The sequence below is a fragment of the Caretta caretta genome, chromosome 3, assembly GCF_965140235.1.
Source record: "Caretta caretta isolate rCarCar2 chromosome 3, rCarCar1.hap1, whole genome shotgun sequence".
NCBI classification, from domain to species: domain Eukaryota; kingdom Metazoa; phylum Chordata; order Testudines; family Cheloniidae; genus Caretta; species Caretta caretta.
Genome location: NC_134208.1, coordinates 32,064,672 through 32,092,394, shown reverse-complemented (window position 1 = coordinate 32,092,394; position 27,723 = coordinate 32,064,672). Strand labels below are relative to the sequence as shown.

At 41.5% G+C, this 27,723-nt stretch overlaps 1 protein-coding gene across 1 annotated transcript in view; it reads right to left on the bottom strand.

The window, feature by feature from the left end:
- Positions 1-27,723, bottom strand: part of ADAM17 (ADAM metallopeptidase domain 17) — a 63,584-nt gene that overhangs the window by 12,478 nt on the left and 23,383 nt on the right. The window contains exons 2-12 of the mRNA XM_048845469.2: positions 27,324-27,456; positions 25,697-25,830; positions 24,794-24,882; positions 21,452-21,620; positions 20,533-20,663; positions 12,069-12,158; positions 9,876-9,989; positions 8,157-8,301; positions 7,390-7,478; positions 1,431-1,583; positions 304-503 (exon numbers count right to left, since the gene is read on the bottom strand). Of these exons, the coding sequence (XP_048701426.2) occupies positions 304-503; positions 1,431-1,583; positions 7,390-7,478; positions 8,157-8,301; positions 9,876-9,989; positions 12,069-12,158; positions 20,533-20,663; positions 21,452-21,620; positions 24,794-24,882; positions 25,697-25,830; positions 27,324-27,456 (1,447 nt within the window). The remainder of the gene's footprint in view (positions 1-303; positions 504-1,430; positions 1,584-7,389; positions 7,479-8,156; positions 8,302-9,875; positions 9,990-12,068; positions 12,159-20,532; positions 20,664-21,451; positions 21,621-24,793; positions 24,883-25,696; positions 25,831-27,323; positions 27,457-27,723) is intronic.

Genomic DNA, 27,723 nt, shown 5'->3' with positions numbered 1-27,723 from the left:
TTTTTTGGTATAGAATTGACCATTACACTGCATTGATGTGCAGCTCCTAGCAAAGCAATGGAACTAAGTAGTCTCAACACTACTGCATGAACTAACACCAAGACTACCAAATAATGGCATGCACCAAAGCTCTTTCCTGGAGTCCTTAACTTTCCCAAGGCTCATGTGCTCAGTAGAGAAAGTCTCAAAGTACTGAAGCCAGGGTCCAGAAGAGTGCATTTTGCTGCACTGCAAACAAGTTTTTGACCCAGCCCCATATTCCCTTCCCCTCCCAACCAAGGCTGTGGCTTTAACATCTCTTACCTGCACCTGGCATTTTGTTTCAGTTTACAGTCAGCAGAGCAGCAGGGATCAGCATGCCTGTGCAAAAGGCCAGGATCGCATTCCTCACCTTCATCCACTCTCGAGTTCCCACATACTTGGTTGTTGCGCTCTTTGAAACATTCCTGGGCCTTGCTCTGAATGGTCTTACAGATGGATTGTTTACTGCAACTTGAGAACATCTAAAGAATCATGAGCGGAAAGTGCAGCACTGAGAAGGAATGCATCATTCACCAGAATACATCCAAGACTGACACCACCACCCACCTAACCCCCAATTCTGATGTTTTAAGAAACATTTATTCCATTTACAATGCCACTGTGATATCTTGGGAAAACGTAACACAGAAAATAGTAGCTTGTGTTGAAAAACTGCTTTGTTGCATTGTTATTAACACATATCTGAACACATATGCACAGCGCTGCATGACCAACTCTTGGGAGGGGTGCCAAACCCAAACCCAACCCTTCTGCCAGCATAGGGGGTTCAGGTGGAGCAATACATCACAAGAAATAGTCATGAAGTTGCAAAAATGGGGATAGACTTTTCTGATCCTGGTTGTAAGCTTCTGCAGAGCTGCTAGTAACCTTAGGCTAATCATTCACTTGATATCTCAGTTTCTTCATCTGTAAAATAGGGATAATACCAAGTCCTCAAGGGTGTTATGACGTTTATAAGATGAATGGAGATGAGTATGTATTAACGTAGTGATTGGGCTAACCACTAGAGAGAGACATGACGGCAGTGAACAGCTTACTATTTAGAAGCCTGTGTTCTGGTGCTAAAGATCCAAATTGGATTCCTTCTGACAACAGCGATATCAGTAAGTGTAGGTAGCCACAGTCTGTTACAAAATATCACCCTAGTACAGCTTGAATGCCTGTAGATCTCAGGGATTTGGGAGGAACTTATTTAACACTGGGACTAATAACAGTTAATGAGTATGTCTCCCTCTAGTGGCTGTTCCAGCAATTAACCACCTATTAAATACAGTGCACTTTAGCTAAGCAGACAGGGACTTGTGCTTTTGGGGTGGAAGGCTCTGGGTCAGTCTTTGTTGATTGTACTGGTGTCTGTGGTGGGATAGTGGAAGTTAAAGTAAATTTACCTTATTGTTTTCATGATCGCCACTCACAGCAATTGGATACATAACATATTTCCCTCCTTGGTCTTCAGTGGGGGCACATTCCGGCAGACTGTCAGGATCATGCTCTGCTCCAAAGTTGTGTCCCAGTTCATGAGTAGTAACCAAGTCTGCTTCCTTGTTCGATATCAAAAAAACACATCTAAAGTCAATATCAACATGCAGTGGGGGTCTAAGTAATTCCAAATCATTAGATCTTTAGAGATACCCTTAATTAGGAAACAGTTCTTTGGTTAAACATAAGTGCTAAACTGAAGTCAGGGCCTGTAAAATTGCCAAACTCTTGAGAGGCAACTGCTAGAGCAGGGTTCAGATGTTGCAAGGTGTCAAGGTTCCTCCCCCACTCTGAACTCTAGGGTACAGATGTGGGGACCTGCATGAAAAACCTCCTAAGCTTATCTTTACCAGCTTAGGTCAAAACTTCCCCAAGGTACAAAATATTCCACCCTTTGTCCTTGGATTGGCCGCTACCACCACCAAACAAATACTGGTTACTGGGGAAGAGCTGTTTGGAAACGTCTTTCCCCCCAAATACTTCCCAAAACCTTGCACCCCACTTCCGGGACAAGGTTTGGTAAAAAGCCTCACCAATTTGCCTAGGTGACTACAGACCCAGACCCTTGGATCTTAAGAACAATGAACAATCCTCCCAACACTTGCACCCCCCCTTTTCCTGGGAAATGTTGGATGAAAAGCCTCACCAATTTGCATAGGTGACCACAGACCCAAACCCTTGGATCTGAGAACAATGAAAAAGCATTCAGTTTTCTTACAAGAAGACTTTTAATAGAAATAGGAGTAAATAGAAGTAAAGAAATCCCCTCTGTAAAATCAGGATGGTAGATACCTTACAGGGTAATTAGATTCAAAACACAGAGACTCCCTCTAGGCAAAACTTTAAGTTACAAAAAAGATACACAGACAGAAATAGTTATTCTATTCAGCACAATTCTTTTCTCAGCCATTTAAAGAAATCATAATCTAACACATAACTAGCTAGATTACTTACTAAAAGTTCTAAGACTCCATTCCTGGTCTATCCCCGACAAAAGCAGCGTATAGACAGACCCTTTGTTTCTCTCCCTCCTCCCAGCTTTTGAAAGTATCTTGTCTCCTCATTGGTCATTTTGGTCAGGTGCCAGCGAGGTTACCTTTAGCTTCTTAACCCTTTACAGGTGAGAGGATTTTTCCTCTGGCCAGGAGGGATTTTAAAGGGGTTTACCCTTCCCTTTATATTTATGACACAAGGGCATATAAGAGCTCAACATTTGACACGGTGAAGGCATTTAAGTCTAAGATTAACAAAATATTTTCTAAAGAAACCTCATGCCACAAAAATTACGCGTGTCACATTTTCATTTAATTCCCCTGGCAATTTGCCTTATTTTTATTGAATAGACAGCAGCCATTAAGAGCCTTAATTAACTAAACTCACATTCGACTGGTTTGGTGCTAGAAAAAAGCCTAGAAATAATATAGGGTAGGGCTGTCAAGCGATTAAAATAATTAATCCCAATTAATTGCGCTGTTAAACAATAATAGAATACCATTTAAATATTTTTGGATATTTTCTACATTTTCAAATATATTGATTTCAATTACAACCCAGAATAGAAAGTGTACAGTGATCACTTTATATTTCTTTTTATTACAAATATTTGCATTGTAAAAAACAAAAGAAATAATATTTTTCAATTCCCCATTACAAGTACTATAGTGCAATCTCTTTATCATTAAAGTTGAATTTACAAATGTAGAATTATGTATATAAAAAACTGCATCCAAAATAAAACAATGTAAAACTTTAGAGCCTATAAGTCCACTCAGTCCTACCTCTTGTTCAGCCAATCGCTCAGATTGACTGAACAAATTTGTTTACATTTACAGGAGATAATGCTGTCCGCTTCTTGTTTACAATGTAACCTGAAAGTGAAAACAGGCATTCACATGGCACTGCTGTAGCTAGCCTCACAAGATGCGCTAAAGATTCACATGTCCCTTCATGCTTCAACCACCATTCCAGAGGACATGCTGATGACAGGTTCTGCTAGATAATGATCCAAAGCAGTGCAGACTGACACCAATTCATTTTTATCATCTGAGTCAAATGCCATCGGCTGGTGGTCAGTTCTCTTTTTTGATGGTTTGGGTTCTGTAGTTTCCGTATCAGAGTCTTGCTCTTTTAAGACTTCTGAAAACATTGTCCACACCTCGTCCCTCTCAGACTTTGGAAGGCACTTCAGACTCTTAAACCTTGGGTCGAGTGCTGTAGTTATCTTTAGAAATCTCACATTGGTACCGTCTTTGCATTTTGTCAAATGTGCAGTGAAAGTGTTCTTGAAATGAACAACATGTGCTAGGTCGTCATTCGAGACTGGTGTAACATGAAATATATGGCAGAATGCGGGTAAAACAGAGCAGGAGACATACAATTCTCCCCCAAGGAGTTCAGTCACAAATTTAGTTAATGCATTATTTTTTTAACGCGTGTCAGCTGGAATGGTGGCTGAAGCATGAAGGGGCATATGAATGTTTAGCATACCTGGCACGTAAATACCTTGCAATGCTGCTATAAGAGTGCCATGCAAATGCCTGTTCTCACTTTCAGGTGATGTTGTAAATAAGAAGTGGGGCAGCATTATCTCCCGTAAAATATAAACAGACTTGTTTGTCTGAGTGATTGGCTGAACAAGAGTAGGACTGGGTGGACTTGTAGGCTCAAGTTTTACATTGGGTTGCTGTTATTTTTTTTAGTGCAGTTACGTAACAAAAAAACCTACATTTGTGAGTTGCACTTTCATGATAGAGACTGAATTACAGTACTTGTATGACATGAATTGAAAAATGCTATTTCTTTTATTCATCATTTTTACAGTGCAAATATTGGTAATAAAAAATAATATAAAGTGCCCACTGCACTCTTTGTATTCTGTGTTGTAATTGAAATCCATATATTTGAAAATGAAGAAAAACATCCAAAAATATTTAATACATTTCAATTGGTATTCTCTTGTTTAACTGTGTGATTAAAATTGTGATTAATTTTTTTTAATTGTGATTACTTTTTTTCAGTTAATCACGTAAGTTAACTGCAATTAATCCACAGCCCTAACATAGGGTGGATTTCCAAAAGCCAAGAAGCAAGGCAGGACTCACTCAATATAAGTCTCCAAACCTGCTACTGGAAACCCTCCCTTTCCACCTCCCTCCCCCCAGCCTGTGCTTCCGATGTGACCTCCCCTCACTTGACCAGCAGGGCAAGTCAGAAACTCAGACTGACAAGGATACCAACAAAGAAACAATAGTTAAGTGCAGGGAAGATGGGCTGGACACAGCACGCCAGGGAAGGGGAAGCTAGGAAGTGGGCAGGAGAGAGAAGTTTGGCAGAATAGCCTTAACTTGTGCTACTCCACAGACATAGGAAGTTTTGAACAGTGCAATGACAAGCCAAACTGGAGCTGGAACACTGGCACACATGCCTATGCATTACAGCACATATGGAGTGAAAGATCTGAGCACTCCTTAGAGACCATTTGTGTGCTTGGTGGTATTTACTGTGTGAGTTTTAGTGCTCTTGGAAGCAAGGGATAGTCTGAGCAGACACCGTGCAAGATGCTCCACATAACGCTGATCTGTAATGTCCTGCTGTGCCAAGCCCTGGACTCATCTGCATGAACTGTGCCAACCAGTCTGGTGGTTTGGTGACTGAGATAGGAAGAGGCCAAACTCAATTTCACTTGTAACAAAGACAGAACTCTAATTCAGAGGCGAAAGGCTAATGCGCTAGACAGTAGTGACAGCTAAAGCCCTATTAAAGCACTCCTCTAAGTTAGAGGTTCCATGACTACTTTTCTTTTTAACCTCTTAGAAGTTTAATTCTTCTTGAGAGCATCTGTCAAGTTTCAGCCCAGAGTAATTCTGATACCAATTATAAACATCCTTTAAAATCAGGGTTTAACTAATCAGTATTAAAGTCAACATAAGAAAATATTTTTATCCAAATGCAAAAGTTTAGCCATTACTATACACATTATAATACTGAGACTGGCGGTGCTGGAACTAGGGGTGTTGGGGGTTCTGCCACACCCCCTGGCTTGAAGTAGTATTGTAATAACAAACACCAGCTACATGGTTTCCATCATCAGCACCCCTACTATAAAAATTGTTCCAGCACCCCGACAAACTCCTAATGCTTTCAAAATTTGATGAATTCTGCATCCGAGCCTCTCAATATTTACCACCAAACAGATGATGAACAAAAGATGTAAGACTGAAAAAAGCCCAGATAGCTTACATTAAGGGTAAGGCTAACAACTAAACAGCCCAGTTCTACAAATAGTTATTCCTTCATGTAATGCCACCAAACTCAGTTGTTTGCATGATTGGCCCATATGCCAGTGCAGTTTGAAGCTATTCTGTACCCATCCATTTTCTGAAGAGCAAAAACAAGACAGGGGACTTGGATTTAGGATCCAACTCAAGTCTGGTGATACGCCTGCACTGTGTAGCCCTGCAGGTAAAAATAGATTTGGGATGCTCAAGCCACAAAACGAAGCACGTTGTAGAACAGTGGTCGATCCTGGAGACTCTCCCAGTCAATCACGATCTGTGGTGGTGTAGCGGGGCTACCACTGAGGTAGGCTCCCTGCCTGCCTGGCCCCACGCCGCTCCCAGAACCAGCCAGTAGGCCTCTGCAGGGGGCAGTCTGCACGCAGCTCCTGCCTGCAAGCACCGCCCCCCAGCTCCCATTGGCCAGGAACAAGGAACTGTGGCCAGTGGGAGCTATGAGGGCAGTGCCTACAGAGAGGGGCAGCGCGCAGAGCCTTCTGGGAGAGGCATGGGGCTGGGTCAGGCAGGCAACCTGACTTAGCCCTGTTGCACCACCAACCGGGAGCCACTCGAGGTAAGTGCCACCCGGCGGGAGCCCGCACCCCATAACCCCTCCTGCACCCCATAACCCCTCCTGCACACCAAACACCATCCCTGACCCCCCTCAAAGCCAGCACCCCATACCTCCTCCTGCACCATGTACCCCCTGCCCCAGAGCTGACCCCCGCTCCCAGAGCCAGCATCCCGTACCTCCTTCTGCACCCCAACACTGCCCCAGCCCGGAGCCCCCTTCTGCACCCAAACTCCCTCCCAGAGCTTACACTCCTCACCCCCTCCTGCACCCTCATCCCCTGTCCCAGGCTCAGCCTGGAGCCCCCTCCCACACTCCGAACCCCTCAGCCCCAGCCCAGAGCCTGTACCCCCTTCTGAGCCCCAACCCCCTGCCCCAGCCAAGTGAAAGTGAGTGAGGGTGGGGGAGGGAAATGGAGTGAGTGGGGTGGGACTTCGGGGAAGGAGAGGGGCCTCAGGGAAGGGGCGGGGTAGATCCTGGGTTGCCCTTAAATTCAAAAAGTGATTTTGGGCATAAAAAGGTTGGAGACCACTGTTGCAGAAGTATAAAAGGCCAGAGATGCATAGTTTTTCTTACAACAATCAGCAGTTCAACTTTATTCCACTGCCAATCTATTAGTTTAGTCTTCAGGGTTATTCTGATTTTGGGGGTGGTTCTAAGCACACATTTGGTACGAATTTAGTGCTCAGATCTTTGGAGACATATAGTCTTATTTATCAATAGAAGAGGTCAGCACAATCAGAGGCAGAATGTTTCCTTCTCACTGCTCCACCAGTGTGTCTGATTAGCTCCATCTCCAGAGCCATTCAGTCCTGGCTTTCTCTGTCAACAAGGATGACAATTACGATGGCATTTTTTGCACCACAGATACCTGTCTGTAGGGACCTGGACTGAGAGCAAACGGTTCTTTTCAGAGAGGCATCTAAGAGCCATTCATCTCACAGTAGTTTTCGCACTGAAGACTAACAGCAAAGTACATGTTTAACAAATATGTTCTGTATATCCACATTCACCTTACAGTACCTTTGTGAGGATAGTTTTGCCATAGTTCTTTGTGCTGGTTAAGCCGCTGTTCAAATAGATGTTTTTTTTGGCAACTTGACTATAATAAGCTATAGAAAGGAAGATGAAAGAAAGTGAAATTCCTCATATAGCACAAGAAAAGTAACCGGGCTTTCTACAGACTTTTGTTTGTTTGTTTTTTTAAAGAGAAAACCATGTTTAGGAAAACTGAAGATTCTCCCCAGTCTTTTTCTTTGACCTTGTAAATAAAGGACTATAACATTACAGCACTCACAGGCTTATAAATGAGTCCCCTTTCCCCAATTTTTGCAGTGGGGAATCTGCAGTCAGAACTTAAATAAATGCATGCATTAAAGACTGCGAGGCATTCAGATACTCAAGTAATGAGGACCATATAAGTACTTAAGAGATAGATGTTGGATTCCCCCTCCCATTGCCCAACTTGGCAGGCCACACCTGTTCAGAGCTGCATCTTTCCAGAGCAGCACATGAAGATTTTTGCTGCTCCAAATGGGACCATGATGGCTTTCACTCAACCTATGAATTCAAGAAACCAAATTGTTTTACCCTATCCTATTCCTCTTTTGTATGCAGCCTAGGACGCAGCCTTCAGTTCCATTCCTAACTCAGTCACTAGGGAATATTTAAGTGACACACACTGTGCCCCCTTCAATCCTTCTACAATTTTCGTAACAAAGAACAGATATTCAACCCACAACTAGAGGTCAGACAGTGTGTGTGTGGGGGGGGGGGGGGGGGAATCTTACCCTTTGGGCAAATGCCACCATGGGTGTTAGGCCTGGGAGATCCAACATAAGCTAGTCCAAGTGTTCCCATATCGAAATCTTGGTATGTAAAGAGATGAGCAAGGCACACGTGAGCTGCTTTCTCAGCTATATCAAAGCTAAATTGCTAAAAGGAAAAAAAGCAAGTGTTAGAAAAATCTGTAATATGTACGGTGACAAAATTCAAAGATGAAAAAATCATTTAACAAGCCAGGTATTTTCCAGCTCCAGTTTCTATTACACTAAATGAAGAAATCTGCTCCATCCCCAGATCAGAGTAGGACAGTCCCTTCATATATTCTAGCACTTAGTCTGGCCTAGTTTTAAATATCACCTCCTGCCAGAGTATAATCTACAGTGTTAAGATTCTCATTCATCAGCAACATCTCAAGGAAAGAAAAAACTATTATAAGGCCCACCTTTCAAAACAGCAAATGCTTGGTAACAGCCAGCATTACAAGATTTCACTACAGAATGCCTTTAATGACAGTAGGAATTTGCTGCTCCCATTCATGCTGCTGAAAAGGAGCAGAGCTGAATCCATACTCCAACGTTCTCCTTAGCTTCTCTGTTCAATGTAGGTGGTGACCCAGGGCACACTTTCACTTGTGTTTCAGCAATTTATTGAATCATTTTTCTGGCGTCCCAAAACATGCTAGATTATACTTCAGAAGAACAAGTATGGGGAGGAGTGCACAATCTTGTGTTGAAATGGCACTACCAACGAGGACAACAGATAGGTGAGGATAAGATCACATGGATCCTCAGTAAGGCATGTCCACTTCTCGATGGTTGGTGTTTTCTGTTGATTCTCTTTCTTCCCCTAGAAGAACCTTGTAAGCATCATTGCAGAAGCAGGTTTTAAGAGGGATGTGAATGAGTCAACAATGCACATGCCTAACAAGTAGCTTCATAATCTTACTGCTAGCCCTGCTCTACCTCCCGTCTTTCCCATTTATAACCCCCTTCTGATGGAGTCATGTCAATAAAGTTGTGTGATCTTCTGGGAAGGGGACAGGTCTTTATACTTTTGCAAGATGACTAGTGCATTCTGGGGGAACTCCAAATATTACACATTTTAACTTTACTAAAACAAATAAAACCTGTATGCTATCCAGAAAGGCTAAGACATTTGGTAAATCTGGTCAACTGGATGGCAACTTAGAAGATGAAATAGCATGGAGAATTTCAACATGTATGAAAGAACCAAGTTCAACTATACAGCCACACATTAAATTAGTATCTGAGCACTTCACAAATATCAGTTTTCCTTTGTTGTGAGGTAGGAAAGTATTGTTAGCCCAATTTTACAGGTAAGAAAATGAGACACAAAGATCAAATGTTTTGAGCCAGGTCATGCAGGGAGTCTGTGGCAGAGCCAGGAATGAACCCAGGCCTCCTGGGTCTCATGCCAGTGCTTTAATCACAGGGCTGCCTTCCTATCTCAATAAACATACGATCATTTCTATTTGTTTTGCACTTAATAATTGTATTCTGGAAGTAGATACTTTTTATAATGAAGCCTCTTGCCGTGAGCCTGGGTAGAAATATCCTAGTTTTGTATTCTTGTGATAACTACACATTGTGAAGAGGAAGAAAAGCAGTTTCATTTGCAATCAGAGACTGATCTTGGATGGCAAATAAGTAATTCTTGTATTTTCTTTTTAGATGGGACATTTTGTTTGAGAAACACAGCTTTACCTCCAGCAGTGTCTTCACCTCCCAAGCATCCTTCTCTTCATTTGGCTGATTTTTTGCCATGTTATAATGTTTTTCCCCAGGCTTCACAAGACTTGATTCATTGTGGACAATAATCTATATTCAAGGGTATAATATAATTAGAATAAGGAACTGTAAACAATTCAACAAGCTGAAGAAATAGGCAGTGAAACGCCAAGTGCTGCAATTTTAAATTAAAATGTTTAGTCAATGGAAATTTTTCACCCTCCTAAACGACGGCCAAAGCGCCTCATTAAAATGCCATCCTATTCTTAGATTTAAACTTACAAATTCTTAATGGTGAACTCTTGACCTCTGAATTAAGATGACGCCATACACTTTGACCCATACAAATATAATTACACCTAAACATACTAGCATCCTTACACTTAAGGATGTTAAGTTGCACATCACAACTTTCCATTAAGATATTCGTTTCCCACTAAGATATTCATAACTCAGTCATAAAAATTCAGGGTTCAAATCTGGTAGAAAAGATCCCCAGTGCACCTCTGATTTTATTTAACCAAAGCAAATTTACAAGGATACCTATCTTTTAGGAATCTCGATGCGAAAAAAGAAAAACTGACAAGTTTTATGACTAAAAGCACATTTGTCATATTTAGGCTTTTCTGACTAAAGAGGTAGTTAGCTTGCAGTGTGGCATATGTTTAGTTATGTTATAGTAAACGGGAGTAACACTGGGCTTTTAGAGTTTATGCTGTAAATAATGGCCATCAGAACTTTTATTTCTCAAGATGACGACAAGAAAAGAACATAGCTTGACTCTCAGCTCCCAAAATGAACTTTAAGAGCTGGTCGATGGAAATAGCTTGTAAATTGCATTTGATATGGAAATCATCAACACACAAAGCCGGGCCCCAGAGAACCATTTTTACAGTCACTTTTCCAAATAAAAATGCATTTTACATTTGAGATAAGTCCCAAAAGATTCCAGGAATTCAGAATTAAGGTTCCAGCAACAACACAAAACCTACTTTATAGCATTTTTGCCTCATCTTTTGTCACATGATTACTAAGGCTGCTGAGGTCACAAGTAATTTTCCACAAAGTCATGGAAGGGGGAAAACATGGGGGACCCCCCCAACTCTGTTTCCGCCCTTAGAGAAAACTGCAGCCACCTAAAACAACATTGCCTGGTTGGCTGAAGGAAACAACGTGCTGACTACCTGATTGCATTGACCTTCCCAATTGTGGCCCGTTTCCACACCCGACATTTTCAGGCTTTGAAATTTCAGGCCCGGTACTTTGAGATTAGCAAACAGAGAACTGTGTCAAAGCAGCCCTTCCCCCCCCAGGTTTGAACATCTAGTTAGGTTATGCTTAAAGCGGCACTCTGAGACCAGATTTGTCTAAGTTAGGCAAGACCACAAGTAACCAGGTCAAAAAAAGTGAGCCAGATGTCATGACTCCTTATGAAAAATCCTCTGCTTCAGTGTACACAACACAGCATGCATGCCCTCTGTAAAACCCACTTTTATCATGCCTACAAGAAATTAGCCCACTAAGATTTCCATTTATTTTAAATACATTATTCCACCACTCGGAGCTCTAATTTTCAAGAGTTACTACATAAACTTATTGATGTCACCCATCTCCTCCAACCCCCACAGTTGCTTGTTACCCCCAGCACCATTCATTACATCATGTCTGAAATTAATTGCTGCTCTTCAGAGGAGGAATTGTGGCTTTTTATCTGTAATGTGGGTCACTTTGAACACTGGGCTCTGTCAGATAAACACCAACACCACTGGGATATGTGACAATATTTGCACAATAGTATGTTTATGAAAGAACCATACATTTTTCAAATTTAGCAGAAACAAAAAAAAAAGTTCTCCAACAGAGATCAAATGTGCCAAGTCTCAGCCTGAAATCTTCTCCAACAGCTGTAAGTGTCTGATAAAAGATGGGCCAAAACAAACCTAGCTATGAAAATCCCTAGCATGATGCTTTTAAGGGGTTACTTATATGATGGAAGTAAACAATTTAATAAGTTTTGATTATTGGTATTCTGATTATTTGTATTCTGATTCCAGACCCCACCCTCCAAATGTATTATATATGTCTTTTTTAAAAAATCAGAACTTATAACATCCAGAACATGCTCTAATGCCCAAGATTCACAACCCTTTGCATTGAATCCATGAATACCTGCTCTATTTGTATGCCGTATCCTTTCAAGTTTCCATTGTCCCAAGAGGTATTTCGATAGATGTCATCCACTCTGTCTATTAATTCAATCTATGCATGGAAGGGGAAAATAAACCATTATTTAGATCCAAATTCTTATCATGTAACATAGTCCAAAATATCCAAAAAAAAAAGTTGTAGCATATGTATCTCTGAACACTCATTTCAAGTCAAAACTGCACCTCACAAAACACAATGGACAAATGTATTGTTCCAAAAACATCAGAGCAGTGTGGTACAAGGTGTTTTACAATGTTTTCCTGAAAGTTTTCCATCGTCAAACTATAGCAGACTCTGCCATTTACCATTATTTTGTACAGTGCAGTAGAAAAGCAACAAAAAGGTTAAGAATAAATCATCTTGGTAAATACTTTATGCATATGGTAGCATTCCACTATCGCCTTTTTAAAAAAACTAGTAAGTACAGTACTGAGCGATCCTGGTGTTCAGGCTCTCTCTGCTGTCCAATAAGCTATTGCTGTCCTCCTCACTACATTTGGTGCTGGGGCTCCAGAGCATCTGCTTCTCTCTCCTGGCTCTTTTGTTTTTTATAGCCCAGGCCACCCCTTCCAAGCAACATCCTCCATCCAGAAATTTGCATGTCTGTTTATATTGAACAGCACCTCCAAATTCACTCAGGATGAATAGTAGGGTTGTTGGCTGGTTTTGGGATTAGGAGGGTAGGGGAAGAATAGAATCAAGGGGGATTCAAGTTCTTCTAACAGTAAAACTGATAAAAGAAACACCTAGCGATAGTGATACTTGAAATGTCCCTCTCTTCCTCCTAGCCGAGTTTAGATTTTAACGCATTTTGTTTATAAACAGTTATAATGTCATTCTTTAAGATCCATTTAACCAAATTTTGCTGGCATATTAGAAGCAGATGTTTCCCTATTCACAGAGACTGTTCCAACCGGGTTTCTTCTAGAGAAATAGACTCCTTCCCCACACATAAGGCCAGCCCATTTGTAATCGCATGTGTCATTTATTTTGGCCACAGAAGGAATCAAAGAAGCTAACAGGAGCAGACCTTTTCTCCTGCACACATTATCTAAGCATTTCTACAGCACCGATCTTTAAAAAGAACAAAGAGGATCTGGGGAATTATAGAACAGTCAGCCTAACTGGAAAAGATATCATAACTAATATTTGTAAGCACTTAGAGGAGAGCAGAGTTATAAGGAATGGCCAGCATGAATTTATCAAGAGCAAATCATGTCAAACCAACCTCATTTCCTTCTCTGACAGGGTTACTGGCCTAGCAGATAGGGGGAAGCCATAGATGTGATTTATCTTCAGTAAAGCTTTTGACACTCTCATAAGCAAACTAGGAAAACGTGGTCTAGATGAAACTACTATGAAGTGGGTGCACAACTAGTTGAAAAACTTTACTCAGAGAGTAATTATCCATGGTTCACTGTCATACTGGGATTACATATCAAGTGGAGTTCTGCAGGGGGCTGTACTGGGTTCCATACTATTCAATATTTTCATTAATGACTTGGGTAACGGAATGGAGAGTTTGCTTATAAAATTTGTGGATGACACCAAGCTAGATGTGGTGGCAAGAACTTTGGAGGATAGGATTAGAATTCAAAATGACCTTGACAAACTGGAGAAATAGAAACTTGATTCTATTTCATCCTGAAAATCAACAAAAATCAATAAAGACTAAACAAAATGGGGAGCAGTACTGCAGATCTGGATGTTACAGTGGATCAGAAAATTAAATATGAGCCAACAATGTGATGCAATTGTGAAAAAGGCTAATATAATTCGGGGGTGTATTAATAGGAGTTTTGCATGGTAATCAGTTTCTCTTCATGTCCACTGAAGGTAGGACCAGTAATAATAGGCTTAATGTGCAGCAAGGAAGATTTAGGTTAGATTATAGTTAGCAAGCTTTTCCTAATAAGGATAGTTAAGCACTAGAATAGGCTTCCAAGGGGCATTGGGGAATTCCTGTCACTGGAAGTTTTTAACAACAGGTTAGACAAGCAATTGTCAGGGGTGATCTAAGTACATTTGGTGCTGCTTCAGCACAGGAGAATGGATTAGATGACCTCTCGAGGTTCCTTAGGGCCCTCCCATTTCTATTATTTTATCTAGGCACCATTCATGGATTGTAAAAACAGTGAGGACTGTCCAGAAGGTCAATACATGGAACTTGAGTGGATCCGTTAGTAATAAGGAGCCAGTCTAGGTTGCAAAGCCTGGACACTAACATGTTCTCTCTCATCTCACAGCATCGTTAGTCTCAGGTAGAGCAAGTTACAACAGTTCAGCCTAAAAGTGACATTTGTCTGTTCTACTTACCTTAACTACAAAGTCGCAAATGGCAACTCCATACTAAGCTACTGTGATATTATCTGAAAGAATGTGCTAATTGTGCACTAAGACTGAGGGGAGAATATGGTACATTCTGTAATATACTAGCAGCCAGCCAGCCAGTCAGTTAAGCAGGTAAGAAATGTTAGAAGTTGCACACTTTGTACAGTAAAAAGAAAAGGAGTACTTGTGGCACCTTAGAGACTAACCAATTTATTTGAGCATGAACTTTCGTGAGCTACAGCTCACTTCATCAGATGTTGATGTACAGTAATGATAGTTCTTTGAGATGGGTGTCCCTATGGGTGCTCCACTCTAGGTGGGCTTGTGTCCCTGTACTGCTGCTCAGAGAACTTTGGTTGCAATGTCTATTAGGCTCGCAGATGCGCTGTCTCCCCTTGTGCCCCGCCACGAGGCTAGTCAATGTGCACTGGCTAACCCCCCCTCAGTTCCTTCTCTACTGCAGAATCATTGACAAGAACTCCGAAGTAGAGGGGAGGTGGGTGGGTTGTGGAGCACCCATAGAGGCACACATCTCAAAGACCCATTGTTACTACACAAGGTGAGTAACTTCTTCAAGTAGTGTCCTTCTGGGTGCTCTACTGCAGGTGACTCCCAAGCAGCATCCCCACAGGAGAGCTGGGACTTTGGAGTCGGGTCAGTTACAGATGACAGCACAGTCGAGCCGAAGATGGCACTGGAGGCGGAGTCCCCAGTGATCACATAATGTTCTGTGAAAGTGTCGACTGACGCCCATGTCACCACTCTACAGATCTCGGAGACAGGGACATTCTTGGAAAAGGCAATGGATGAGGAGATCGACCTTGTGGAGTGTATAAAAATAGTATCTGGAGGGGTCATACTGCTAACTTGGTAACATTGTCTGATGCAGCTGGAGACCCACTTGAAGAGTCTTTGGGCTGATACTGCTGAGCCCTTCAATCTTTCCGCAATAGAGAGGAAAAGTCTTGGGGACTTCCTGAAAAATCTTCATCCTGTCCAGATAGAAGGCTCGGACTCTCCTGACACCTAGAGTATGTAGTATAGCCTCCCTGTTGTGTCAGTGAGGCTTGGGATAAAAGGCTGGAAGGTAAAGTATTGATTCATGTGAAATAGGGAGGTTACCTTGGGAGTGAATTTCACGTGTGGTCTGAATACGAGCTTGTCACAAAAGAATACCATGTGGGGGGGATGTGCCATCAGAGCCACTAATTCTCCTAGCCGAGGTGATTGCCATCAGGAAGGCTGTTTTCACTGAGAGCTATGTAAGCGAACAGGTGGCCGTGGGTTCAAAGGGAGGCCTAGAAGTCAGTCCTTTCAAATACCAGGTTGAGGTCCCATGTGGGAGTAGGAAGTTGAGGTTAGGGGATGAGGTTAACTATACCCTTGAGGAATCTTTTGATGGTTGGGTGTGACTGCACTGAATATCCCTCTACTGGTTGGTTGAAGGCTGTTATAGCCACTAGGTGCGCTCACAGAGCCCTGATCTTTTTAGGGTCAGTGCATAGCCTAAGATATGAGGAAGAGTCATGGAGTTGGAGGCAGCGTTTGGCTGATATTTGTAGGCTGTTTGGAATGGTCTCTACGAGTGTGGCCAGGGAGAGAAATCTGTTTTGAGGTAGGACAGCTCTGGTCTGTAGCAAGTTGAGGTCAGCCCCTATGAATTCCAGGTGTTGTACTGGATTTTTGGGCATTGATCTGTAAACCCAGTTCTACAATGCATTTGTTTACAGGTTTGGTGATTTGGTGAACCTCTTGGAGAGACCAGGCTCTGAGGAGGCAGTTGCCCAGATAAAAGTAAATTATGATCCATAGGGAGTGTAAGTGTGCAGCCACTACTGAGAGAACCTTGGAAAATATTCTCAGGGCCGATAATAGACTGAAGCGGAGTACTCTGTACTGGTAATGGTCTTGTCCTAGAATGAATCTGAGAAATCATCTGTGAGACAGTAGAATTGAAATATGAAAATAGGGGTCCTGAAGGTTAAGAGCCAAAAACCAGTCTCCCTGTTCCAACACTGGAATGATCGTTGCTAGAGTGACCATCTTGAATTTTTGAGCTTTGACAAATTTATTGAGAGCTCTGAGGTCTAGTATAGGTCTCCAACCTCCTTTCCTCTTGGGTATTGGGAAATAGCAAGAGTAAAATTCTTTACTCCGTAGACGTAGTTCTACGGCTCCTAGCTGAAGGAGACTATCTACCTCTGGTTGTAGTAAACTCTTGTGAGAAGGGTTCCTGAAGCGGGACAGGGAAGGTTGTTGTGGAGGGGCCAAAGAGGTAAAATGGATAGAGTACCCTTTGTGAATGATCTCAAGGACCCATTGGTCCGACGTTGCACGTTTCCAGGTGCTGTTGAACACTGCCAACTGGTGGCCAAATGGATGGATCGCGGTGGTTGGTTGTAGCAGTCGTGGGAAGTGGTCTATTGACGCCTCGACCAACATGGTAAAATTTGTTATTGGACATAGATGGCTAGGATGAGGAAGGTTGCGGGCCAAATAGTTTACACCTCGAAAATGTATCCTTTTTCTTCTACAGCTCATAGTAGTATTGATCTAGATATTGGGAGGTGTGTGGTTTGTGCTGGGGCAGTGGACTAAACTTCCTCTTTTGCCCTGGCATGTAGATGCCCAGCAAATGGAGAGTGGCTCAAGAATCTTTCAGGATGTGAAGAGAAGCATCAGTCTTTTCCGCGAAGAGTTAAGACCTTCCCTTTGAAGGCACTAGATGGTTGACTGTACCTCCTTCGGGAAGCCCAAGAGACAGAGCCATGATGCACGTCGCATCATTACTACCATGGAGATGGACCTCACCACTGTGTTGGCTGCATCGAGGGCAGATTGTAGCATTGTTTTTGCTACTAACTGTCCCTCCTGAATAACGGATTTGAATTGATCACAGCTGCTCAATAAAATTGTTTGGTTTCAAATAATTTATGTAGTCTTATTTCGCTGTCAGGACTTGGTAGTTGGTGATTTGAAACTGAAGTGTGGCAGAGGAGTACATCTTCATCCCAAAAAAAGTCCAAAACACTTCCAGTCCCTATCGTAGAGAGTGGGGGATTCCCGCTCATCAGTGGGAATTAACAGCGTCCACCACGATGAAGTTGGGTGGATGGTGGGAGAAGAGGAACTCAGTCTCCCATGCTGGGACATAATATTTTCTGTCTGCTCACCAGCAGGTCAGTGCCACCGATGTTGGGGTCTGCCAGATGGTTCTTGCTGGGTCCAGAATGGCTTTGTTAATGGACAGGGTGATCTCTGAGGAAAAGGATGAGTGGAGTGTGTCAAGACGACAATGGTGGGTGTCCCTGACTTCTTCTAGTGATATCTGGAGATTGTCTGCCACTCTTTGGCCAGGTCTTGGAAGAGGCAAAAGTAATTTGCCAAAGATGGAGGAGAATGCATGACGGCCTCATCCAGGGAAGAGGAGGATATGATCCTTGGGGTCACTTCTTGCTCAACAGTTCTCTTATGTTCCTTCATGATTTCTTCCGGAGGTTCCAAAGCTCTGGAAGCTGCGGCTGAAGGGATGTGCCTCAAGGGTTCTTGGATGGGACTGGAAGCTTGAGAGGCATGGTGGCAATATGCAGCCCAAGGGTCCTAGTATGGTCACTGGAGTGCTGGTGGCATAGAGGTCAATGATAGTTCCCAAGGGTGGTGAGGCCATGAGGGTATGCTCAAGGACCCTGTTGTTACCAGCTACTGTAAAGGAGCCTGGGAGTACTGTCGTGCCAGCTCATCAGGTTTGCTATGCAAGCCCTGACCGAAGAGCGGGAGAGCATGTCAGGGCAGTGGGGAAGACTCCCATGGCGGTTGAAGACTCGCTACAGAGGTTCCAGCACTGATGAGATGGCACTCCAGTACATCCGATACATGGAGATCCCTAAAGTCTCAGAATACTGGCGGTACCAACTGACTTGATGCTGGGGGGAATGGAGATCTTGTCCATATCAGTCACTCTCGTGCTGAACGAGGCATCGATGGTGGTACTGATGTAGTATTGCATACCGGCAGTATCTTTTTAAAGGAGTGCTTACTCCTATCCTTATCCCTTGGTGCCGTTGACTCGATGCCCATGCCCATTGGGTACATGGACTTGTCAACAGTACACGCCACAGAGGACTTTCATGAGTCATGGGTACTGGTCTGAGAAGGTCTTGCAGAGAGTACCAAGGATACAGAGCACTCTGAAAAGTGTTTGTGGCTATCTCGGGGCTCAATGTAGGGACTTCCCGCTCTCTTTTTCAAGGATAAGTAAGAGGGGTCAGTGGGGCTTATTTCTTCAACCCATAGCTTTTAGATATTGAGGGCTGTGTGGAAGACTCACGTCTGCCAGGTGACTCGTGGTGTGGGTCTGGAGAGCCGCCTCCATGAAAATAATCTTCTGTCTGAGCTCTCTGTCTTTATGAGACCAGGGTCTACAAGCTGGCAGAGATCACACTTTTGTCGAATGTGGCCTTCCCCAAGGCAGCAAATGCACAGGCAGTGCTTGTCTGGGACAGGGATAGCCTCTTTGCAAGAGAGGAACTTCTTGAAGCCCGATGAACCAGACATACCCCATTGGGGGAAGGGTCCCCAACGAGGGGGGGAAAAGTGGGGAAAAAAATACCATATATACTCCTTCATAAGCCGAATATTTTTGGTAAAAAAAATGGACGCATCAAAGAGCGGGGGTCGGCTTACAAACGGGTCTACACCAAAATTTGATGATTTTAAACTCAATGAACTCATTGAATTGAATATCTAATACATTTTCGTTTTGTTTACCTGGAGCTTCTGCAGGCATGGAGCCCCTCAGTTCCCTCTGCCTGCGGTTTGCCGTTCCCAGCCAATGGGAACTGCAGGAAGTGGCGCCACTTCCCGCAGCTCCCATTGGCTGGGAACGGCAAACCATGGCCACTGGGAGCTGAGGGGCTCCATGCCTGCGAACGCTCCAGGTAAACAAAACGTCCCGACCCGCCAGCGGCTTACCTTGATGGGGCTGGAAGCCAAAGTTTGCCAACCCCTGAAATATAGGGTCGGCTTATGAAAGTTTTTACCATTTTTACTTAGCCATCTTGCGGGGTCGGCTTATAAATGAACTGGCTTATGATTGCATATATATGGTAGTCTTTTTTTATTTTATTTTTTAAATTTTCAGGGGAAAAAGATAAGAAAAAGGGAAAAGGCTACAACTACAACTCAGAACTAGGGGGCTAACTACAGAGATGCAAATCGAAAGTAATGGTCCCAATAGACTGCGAATAGCTCCGTCTCTAGCCAGGGGCGGTTGAGAAGGAACTGAGGGGGGTTAGCCAGTGCACATTCACTAGCTTTGTGACAGGACATGAAGGGAGACAGCACACGTGCGGGTCTAACAGACACTGCTACCGAAGTTCTCCGGTCAACAGCACAGAGACGCAAGCTCGACACTACTCGAAGAAGAATCATCTGTTGCACTCATGTTTATTCATACAATGAACGTGGGTGATCTTATTTTGATATTTCTTTAAGAACTGCACATTTTTCTTATCACAGAAGTTTATCGGGTTCTTCCTGATATTTCTGGCTGGTTAGAAGGGAGAGATGTTCTAGATTTGCTATAAATAACTATGCAGTAGGCTGGCTGTGAACTACTTATCCTTTTGGATAAGTTACACAATTGGAAAAATATCCTGTACTCAAATAGTCACTGTTAGTAGATTTTAAATGAAGAGCTTCACACTAAACAAGCCAAACAACAACATAAATTAATGTATCTATATGATTCTAGAAACTTAAAGTTAAAAAAGACAATTCTTCGAGAAAATCTTAATATGTAACCTAATTGGGGGGACGGGGATGAAAGAAGTTAGAAGAGCTGATTAAAAATATTCTGCTCAAAGATTTATTTAATTGCAGCATTAGCCACCAGTGCAAAATAATTTCTTTTAAAAAAAACCTTAATTTAACACCCCTTCAGGTAAACAGCACTCAGAGTTCACCATTAAATACAGCATTGGATAACATATAGGTCATGATAGCTTTCTAACTACTATAGCACCAGCTTCCAGCTGCAGTGCATCTGCTTGCGTGACTTCTTCTAGCAAACAATAACAGACTGTCATGTACTTACTAGGTAATTAATAGTTGTGCTTTCCTCCCCACGGCCCATATATTTGAAGAAGCGATGATCTGCCACCACTAATATCTTGCATGTGTTCTTGGAATGGTCTGCAATGGCTCTTTTCTCCCGAAGGATGTTCACTGATTTGAATGTTTAAGTGAAATCAAATACATGAGACACACACATTCCTTGACAATTTATAACATCTTTAGTTTCAATTTGATAACGTGATTAGGTTTTCGGGGGGGTTTTTTGAGTAACCCCTCTGAAAGCATAAAAAGTCCTCCTAATACTCCTCCAATCTATTTGTTCTAGGAAAGTAGTGGAGAACAGTGAAACTGTACAGGGAAAGAGCAAGTAAAACTAGCTTTATTTCTCCAGCCAGTCAACTAAGCCTTTCACATCACTTCCCCCTTAACCAAACCTCTCATCTACATCCCCTGTGTTCTACCAATCCCCCTTCTGACAGAGAAGGGCTAGATCCAACTCTACACAGAGTCAATCATGGCTCAAAAGACTCTCTAGAGAAGAGCACTAGATGCCATACAGCCTCTCTTTGTACATCATAGAGAGACAAAAGCAAGGCACAATCCCATAAAACCATTTTCAGGTCACCTTTAAAGCAAAACAGGTTAACTATTAAGTCATTGTAAAGGTGAGGGACTTGTATTGGTCAGTTCTGTGCTTTGGAGGAGCACAATGTCCTTTCTGAGCATCCTCCTTCCCCCAAATTGGTAAAGACCTTTGGTGGTGTGTTTGCCCTCCCCTGCCACGATGAGTTTTAAAAGTTATAAAGTGATAAGAGAGAGACAGCAAAGTAGACAGTTTTCCAGACATGAAAGCCTCATGGCCAGATACTAGTCTTACATTACTACGTAGCTATATGAATAGGTTTCAAACATTTCACTCTAAATAGTAGGATGCTCACCTTCATTTAAATGGCTGCCCTCTAGACCTTCAGGCAGTAATTCTTCCTCCTCATGTTTTAAATAGCCACATACTTTGGGGGACTGTAACCGTGAGAAATCCTTAATATCTTCAGATTTGTAGACCAACAGTCTTTCGTCTTGAGTATTCTCTATATACCTCCAAAGTGGCTAAAAGTAATACAAGAAATGCAAGTGATTTAGGTATAGTGTGCATGCAAGGGCTTCTAGGATTATACATATTTAATAAATATGGCCAAAAAGTCCCACTAAAAATAGCCACAGCTGTGTACATAGAACTTAGGGACACATCCCACCTACTTTACTCTCACAAATAGTTCTACTGATTTCAGGAGGACTATTTGCATGAACAGAACAAGCGGGATTCAACCCCTTATATTGAGAAATGGTCAACAGATAAAATAGACATCAAGAATTCTTAGACCTCCTTAACTGCTCCATGGGCAAAGCAGCAGCAGCCATCTACATTTTCATCAAAAGGAGTGGGACTACGCAGCTACTTTTGAAGCCTTAAAACAGCACTTTCAAAAAAGTTTATTTGGAAGAAAAGAAAGCTGAGAGGTCTCTTCCCCCATGATGGTCCTAAGAAGTGCAGGGTTGGGTACAGGTAGGAAATTTACTACTTAGAACCCTGCCTCATTCAGTACAAGCCATAACAGATAATATGGAATACATCAGTTTATATTTGCATATTTCATGACTCTGCAGCTACTTCATGAGCAAGTTCAGCCCCCCTTCCCAGTAGCGCACTGGGAGATAGTTATTAAAACCCCTTTTAGTAACAATACATTACTGAGCCTGCATAAAGTATAGTTTTTTAAACCCTCATAACTCAGCCAAATTAATCCCAAATTTTCACAGGACATATTGAGGAAAAAAGAAAAATGTGTTAAAAAATCAGTAATCTAATTTGGGACCACAAACACTAAAATGTCCTAATCATAATCACATGGTGTCACTGCAGGGCAATGTTAAGGTTGTTTGGCTGCCCTAACTGTGCACTTCTCTACCTTAACATGATAGGATTTCTTTCAAGTTTAACTTTAACAGTGAATTCATGGGTTTATAAACTCTTGGTTTTGAGATAACGGCAATATCCTTAGAATGTGTTTTACCCCAATTTACTAATATGTATGGTCAACCTCCACTCTTAACATAGTTTTTGTCTGGAAATATACTGCATAGAAACAATTCTTTATGGTAGTATTTAATAGTCTATTTGTGAGATATTTATAGATATTGCCAGCTTTCTGTCAGACGCTCAAAACAGTACAAGAATGATAAACAACAAGAATGAAATACTAGGTTTTCAAACTAACCCTGGAAAAAAAAAAAGTTTAAGAAGTGCCAAATCCAAAATGTAAAAAGCTCCCCTAGTTCCTTCTTATGTAGGAGACAGGCACAGTATGTTACTCTAGAAGACATTGGTATGTCGCTAATGTTACAAATGTTACCCATCTTACTTTTTAAAAGCTTTTTCTTGTTTGTTTGTCAGATATAAATCTTTACCATGGAGGTGAAAAGCCTCAGAGCTTTAGCAAATGTTCTTTTACATTTAGATGCAGAAATAACTTATCAAGGCTCATCTCTAAGAATCTGACAAACTTTTATTGTAAGGTGTAACTGGAATGACACCGGAAATATATATAGATGCAGAAAAGTCTATATAAGGAATAAGTTTATATTAAAAGAATAAAATTAAAATTTAGTATTCTGAAGTAAATTTAGTCAGTCCATATTACATAGATGACGGGTTACATTGCTGCTCTTCAATCACTTTTCTTTGGTTGACACAAATGTCATTTTAACTGACATATCTTAAGAGGGCACTAGGAGCATAAAGAGTATAAAAAGAATGTACTTAATTTTGACACCTCCTACTTCTGCATTAGTGAACAAAGCAAACAGCATATTAGAAAACATTCATTGTTCAAAAATGCTTCCCCAATACAAAAAACAAAACTTTAAAGTAGGTACTCACTCTTCTGCATAAATTAATCCAAGATAGTAATTCCTAAAGTGGTTTTACCAGATGCCCTGGACCTTGTAGCTACCCCACACTTTTAAAGTGCTAGCATTACACACACTGAGCAAACAGAGAGCTAGAAGGAATTCATGCACATCAAAGGATTCCACTGAGGATAGGGTTTATTGATTATTGTGGAAGAAAACGAACTCCATTCTCAGGTTGGAAGCAACAAAATCAGAGACAGCTTTATTCGAGCAATTGCAAGGGAAGAATACAACTGGCAGAGAACATCTCTGCCTCAGTTTCTTCGAAGTACAAGCAATATCGCACAAGCATTTATACATTTTAGTGGCGTGCATTAATTAAAAACATCTGCAATTTGTTTATGTTATGTCCTGCCCATTCCTGTATTTTCTCACTTTTATTCTCAAAACATCGCTATCTCAAGGCTGGGTCACGCTGACTATTCTGCTATTTCCCACTCGCTTCTGACGTGAGCCCTGCTTCTACAGGTCTCGCGATATTAGGCTAAGACTTAGCTCAACAGTTGTTCTGTCTCTGACACTTAAATGGCTGCACTTAAACCCTCTCTTTCTTTCCCTACTTCCAAACTATGTTCAAGTGGTTTGAAGTACAGTAGAACCTCAGAGTTACAAACTGACCAGTCAACCACACTCCTCATTTGGAACCGGAAGTACGCAATCAGGCAGCAGCAGCAGCGACCAAAAAAAATAAAATAAAATATAATGCAAATACAGTATAATACTGTTAAATGTAAACTACTAAAAGAAAAGGAAAGCAGCATTTTTCTTCATCATAGTTAAGTTTCAAAGCTGTATTAAGTCAGTGTTCAGTTGTAAAATTTTGAAAGAACCACCATAACGTTTTGTTCAGAGTTACGAACAACCTCCATTCCTAAGGTGTTCATAACTCTGAGGTTCTACTGTAATGACAAGTTGTTTGTTACACCATCAGATTGCCAAGATGCCTGTATTGCCATATTTTCAGTATTCCTGTGGTGTAGTCTACACATTTAATGGCTCACAAATTTTAATAAGGAACATTCTGCTCTCCTAGAAGCAATTTTTCTCACTGTACATTTATTTACATAAACATGCCGCTTTCAGTATGGAACAACAATCTGTTGCTTCTGCCAGTGCTTAGAACCATGCATGTTTTCGATACAACTGTGTGGAAAAGTAACACTTACAAAAATCAGTCAGACCCAATCCCTCCAAAAATGTTTTTTCAGCTACAGACGTGTAGGGGGCTGGGGTGGCAACAGGGAAATAGTATTGTTTTTCATCAAAGATGTTCCTATTGTCTCAATCTTGTTTTCAACAGCAAACAGTACCTCTACATTGTATTCTTCGCCATCAGTGTTGATTCTTACAGTAAAGTCTTCATCAGCTATATGCGCTATAACCTTGGAATTACGTTCACCTTTAAACGTAGAAAAGAAAAGGTAAGTTAACTGATGTGACAACTGACTGATCCATTTAGCAAATGGCATCCCCTCTTCTTAAATCAACACTGCTTTCTCTGTAAATACCAGAGAGTAGTTTTCATTCTAAAGCCAGACTATTTCCCTGTGCTATGCTATCAGGAATTCCAGGGAGACATGTTAAAACACAGTCTCCAATTGTGTAAAAGTTATATGCACTAGGATGCTATTTATTTTTTTTTATTTTTTTGCAAAGGTGGTCCAGCTTGGCCCAGGGGATTAGTAATAGGATATGGAGCCTTTTACCAACATAAACAATTATCAATCACCATATTCAATGGAGGTGCCAAGGTTTGGAGACTGGGCAACACTCTCACCCAGAAGAGGTGTCTATCCAGACCTGATTTGAGGCATTTTATCATAATAGCGAGGCTGCATTGCCACTAGCTGGGCTGCTCCTGTTTTGTAAAGAGGACTTCAGTTCCTAGTACTGTAAAATCCAGGATCTCAATGGGAATTAAAGTCAACACTCATTTTTAAAAGAGCAGATGCCACCGTGGCCATAGTGTGTATTTTTGTAAAATACACCTTGATGATTTTCAAAGCCAGATTGTAAACCCTTACTTATCTCAGTACATGCAGCACCAGCCTCACAAAATTGTCGAGAAAATTGACCAGCGCAGGAACAAAATCTACCATGCTGACCACGCTTGAGGAAAATGAAAAAGCAATGACACACGATTCACCATGGGCCAGCAGATTTTGACGCTGTGCTACTCCCCAACAATGATGTGTAGTCTAGCCCATACTAACCAACTACATGTCCAGTGAAGAATTCTTGCCATTGTACATGATACTCCTTTTCCTTGCCTTTACCATCCACTATTAGTGCTTGAAAGTTTTCAGAAAAGTGTTCAGCCGTTGACGTTAGGTATAATTTAAAGTGCCTGTAAAATAATTTACTTCCGTTTAGTTTTAAGTGAACCACACAGAAGGAAACAGACATCAGCTTCTTGTTCTACTGAAACCTCTTTTATGTTAGACGAGGATGACTCTTCAATTAATAAGATACAAAAATATGTGTTATTTCTCAGAATTACTTACGACAGTACTTTTTAAAAGCCATTTATAACCTTTGTAAAGTAGTCAGAATGTTTAGTAACATGAAAAAACTTTTTCTTTTTTTTTTTTTAAAGTTAATCTTGCCAAAAGGTATTCAAACAAGGCTAATTTCTTCTGCATTGCCGGACTTTGGCAAAAGCCAGACCAGAAGATTTAACAAAACAGGTCAATGGTAAGTAATAAGATATACCCCAATGATCTCATTTCCTGAAATATGTCCAGAAAACCTTGACAAAACTTGGCATCTGTAGCCCTTAATGGAAAATCTACAGCACATGGAGTCTTATCTTGTCTGCCACCGGTGTAACAGATTTTGGGGCACATATCAGCAATTATCCTTGGGATAGAACTGGCAGTATTTTGAAGTGTTTGTTACAATGGAAGTGGAAAAGGGACAAGGTATCAAGCAATATAAAACAGGAAATGGGAGATTTGTATCTATTTATTCTATTATTTTGCTCTCATTCATGTTCTGTACCTCCCACCTCAGATGGAGGTAAAAAACATGCATACCAACTTATGTGATGCTTTATATCATGATAAGTAGTAGTTCTCTATTTCTGGAGGGGCTGGGGGAGGGAAAGGCACTTGGAAAGAGGTGAGATGAGACTGCCTGACTGAATATGACCAGTCTATACATTTTAGCAGGAGATGATTCTCGCTGCATTTCAAGTTCAGAATTTCAGTGTTTAGAAAGCTATGAGGGATTTTTCGTCGGATGGTCAAATTACTGTCCCCAGCACCCTTGTTCCTGGCCTCATGCCACCTCTCTCCACCCCATCTTTTGATCAAGCTCCAGTCCCCACCAGAGCCCAGAATGTCTTCCCAACAGTTCTGTAACAAACTGAGAAATGCTTTGTGGAATGGGGACGTCTACACACAATGTGAGCAAGTGGACTAAGTCCCCATAAACACCAACTCTGAGGCAGCACAACATGGTAGCCACAGACCAAAATACACAAGGAGTCTTTCAAGAAATGTAAGGGAGGCAAGCCAGAATTTGAAGAAAAAGCAGGATCCAACCCAATTAATGAAAAACTAAGGTAAACAATAAAATGAAGGCAATCTCAATCACTGCTTCTTTAACAACAGAGAAATACAATATAGTTAGACAGTCTTCCATTCTCTTTGTCTCTGTGAAGCAAATCACATAACCATGCATACCACTGACCCATAAGAATTAGCCAATCATGACAGCAAATGCAACAGGCATTTCTGTTTTGGCACTTATACAGTATTCATTTCAAAAGATTTAAAAAAATCACATAGAATAGAAGAATAATATTAAACCAGTATTTGCCAGTGATGATTTCATTACCTTCGCAAGGCTGAAAAACTTAAGAGTCTCTCTATATGAGATTCTGGCTGGAGGTCCCGTTTCCTTAATGAGTGTTGCTGGATATTCGACAGAGAGAGGATGTCATAATCTGAGAGCACGGATTCAAGCCTCTCTGAAATAGATATGGAGACAGTTTATAAGAGTTTCAAGAGGAAAATACACATTAAAATTAAACAAATATTATAGCATCCAGCTGTAACATACATTACAGATGTTCCAAATTCTGCAATCCACTTTAATTTTAGAATAATTATAGGGCATTCCTGTAAAGGTGGTTTTTATACAGTCAGTGAGATGTTACAGTATGTGACAGGCACAGATAAATTCTCAGTTAATGAAATGTGTTCTAGTGGGAAACTTTTTAGCCCACAGCTAGTGT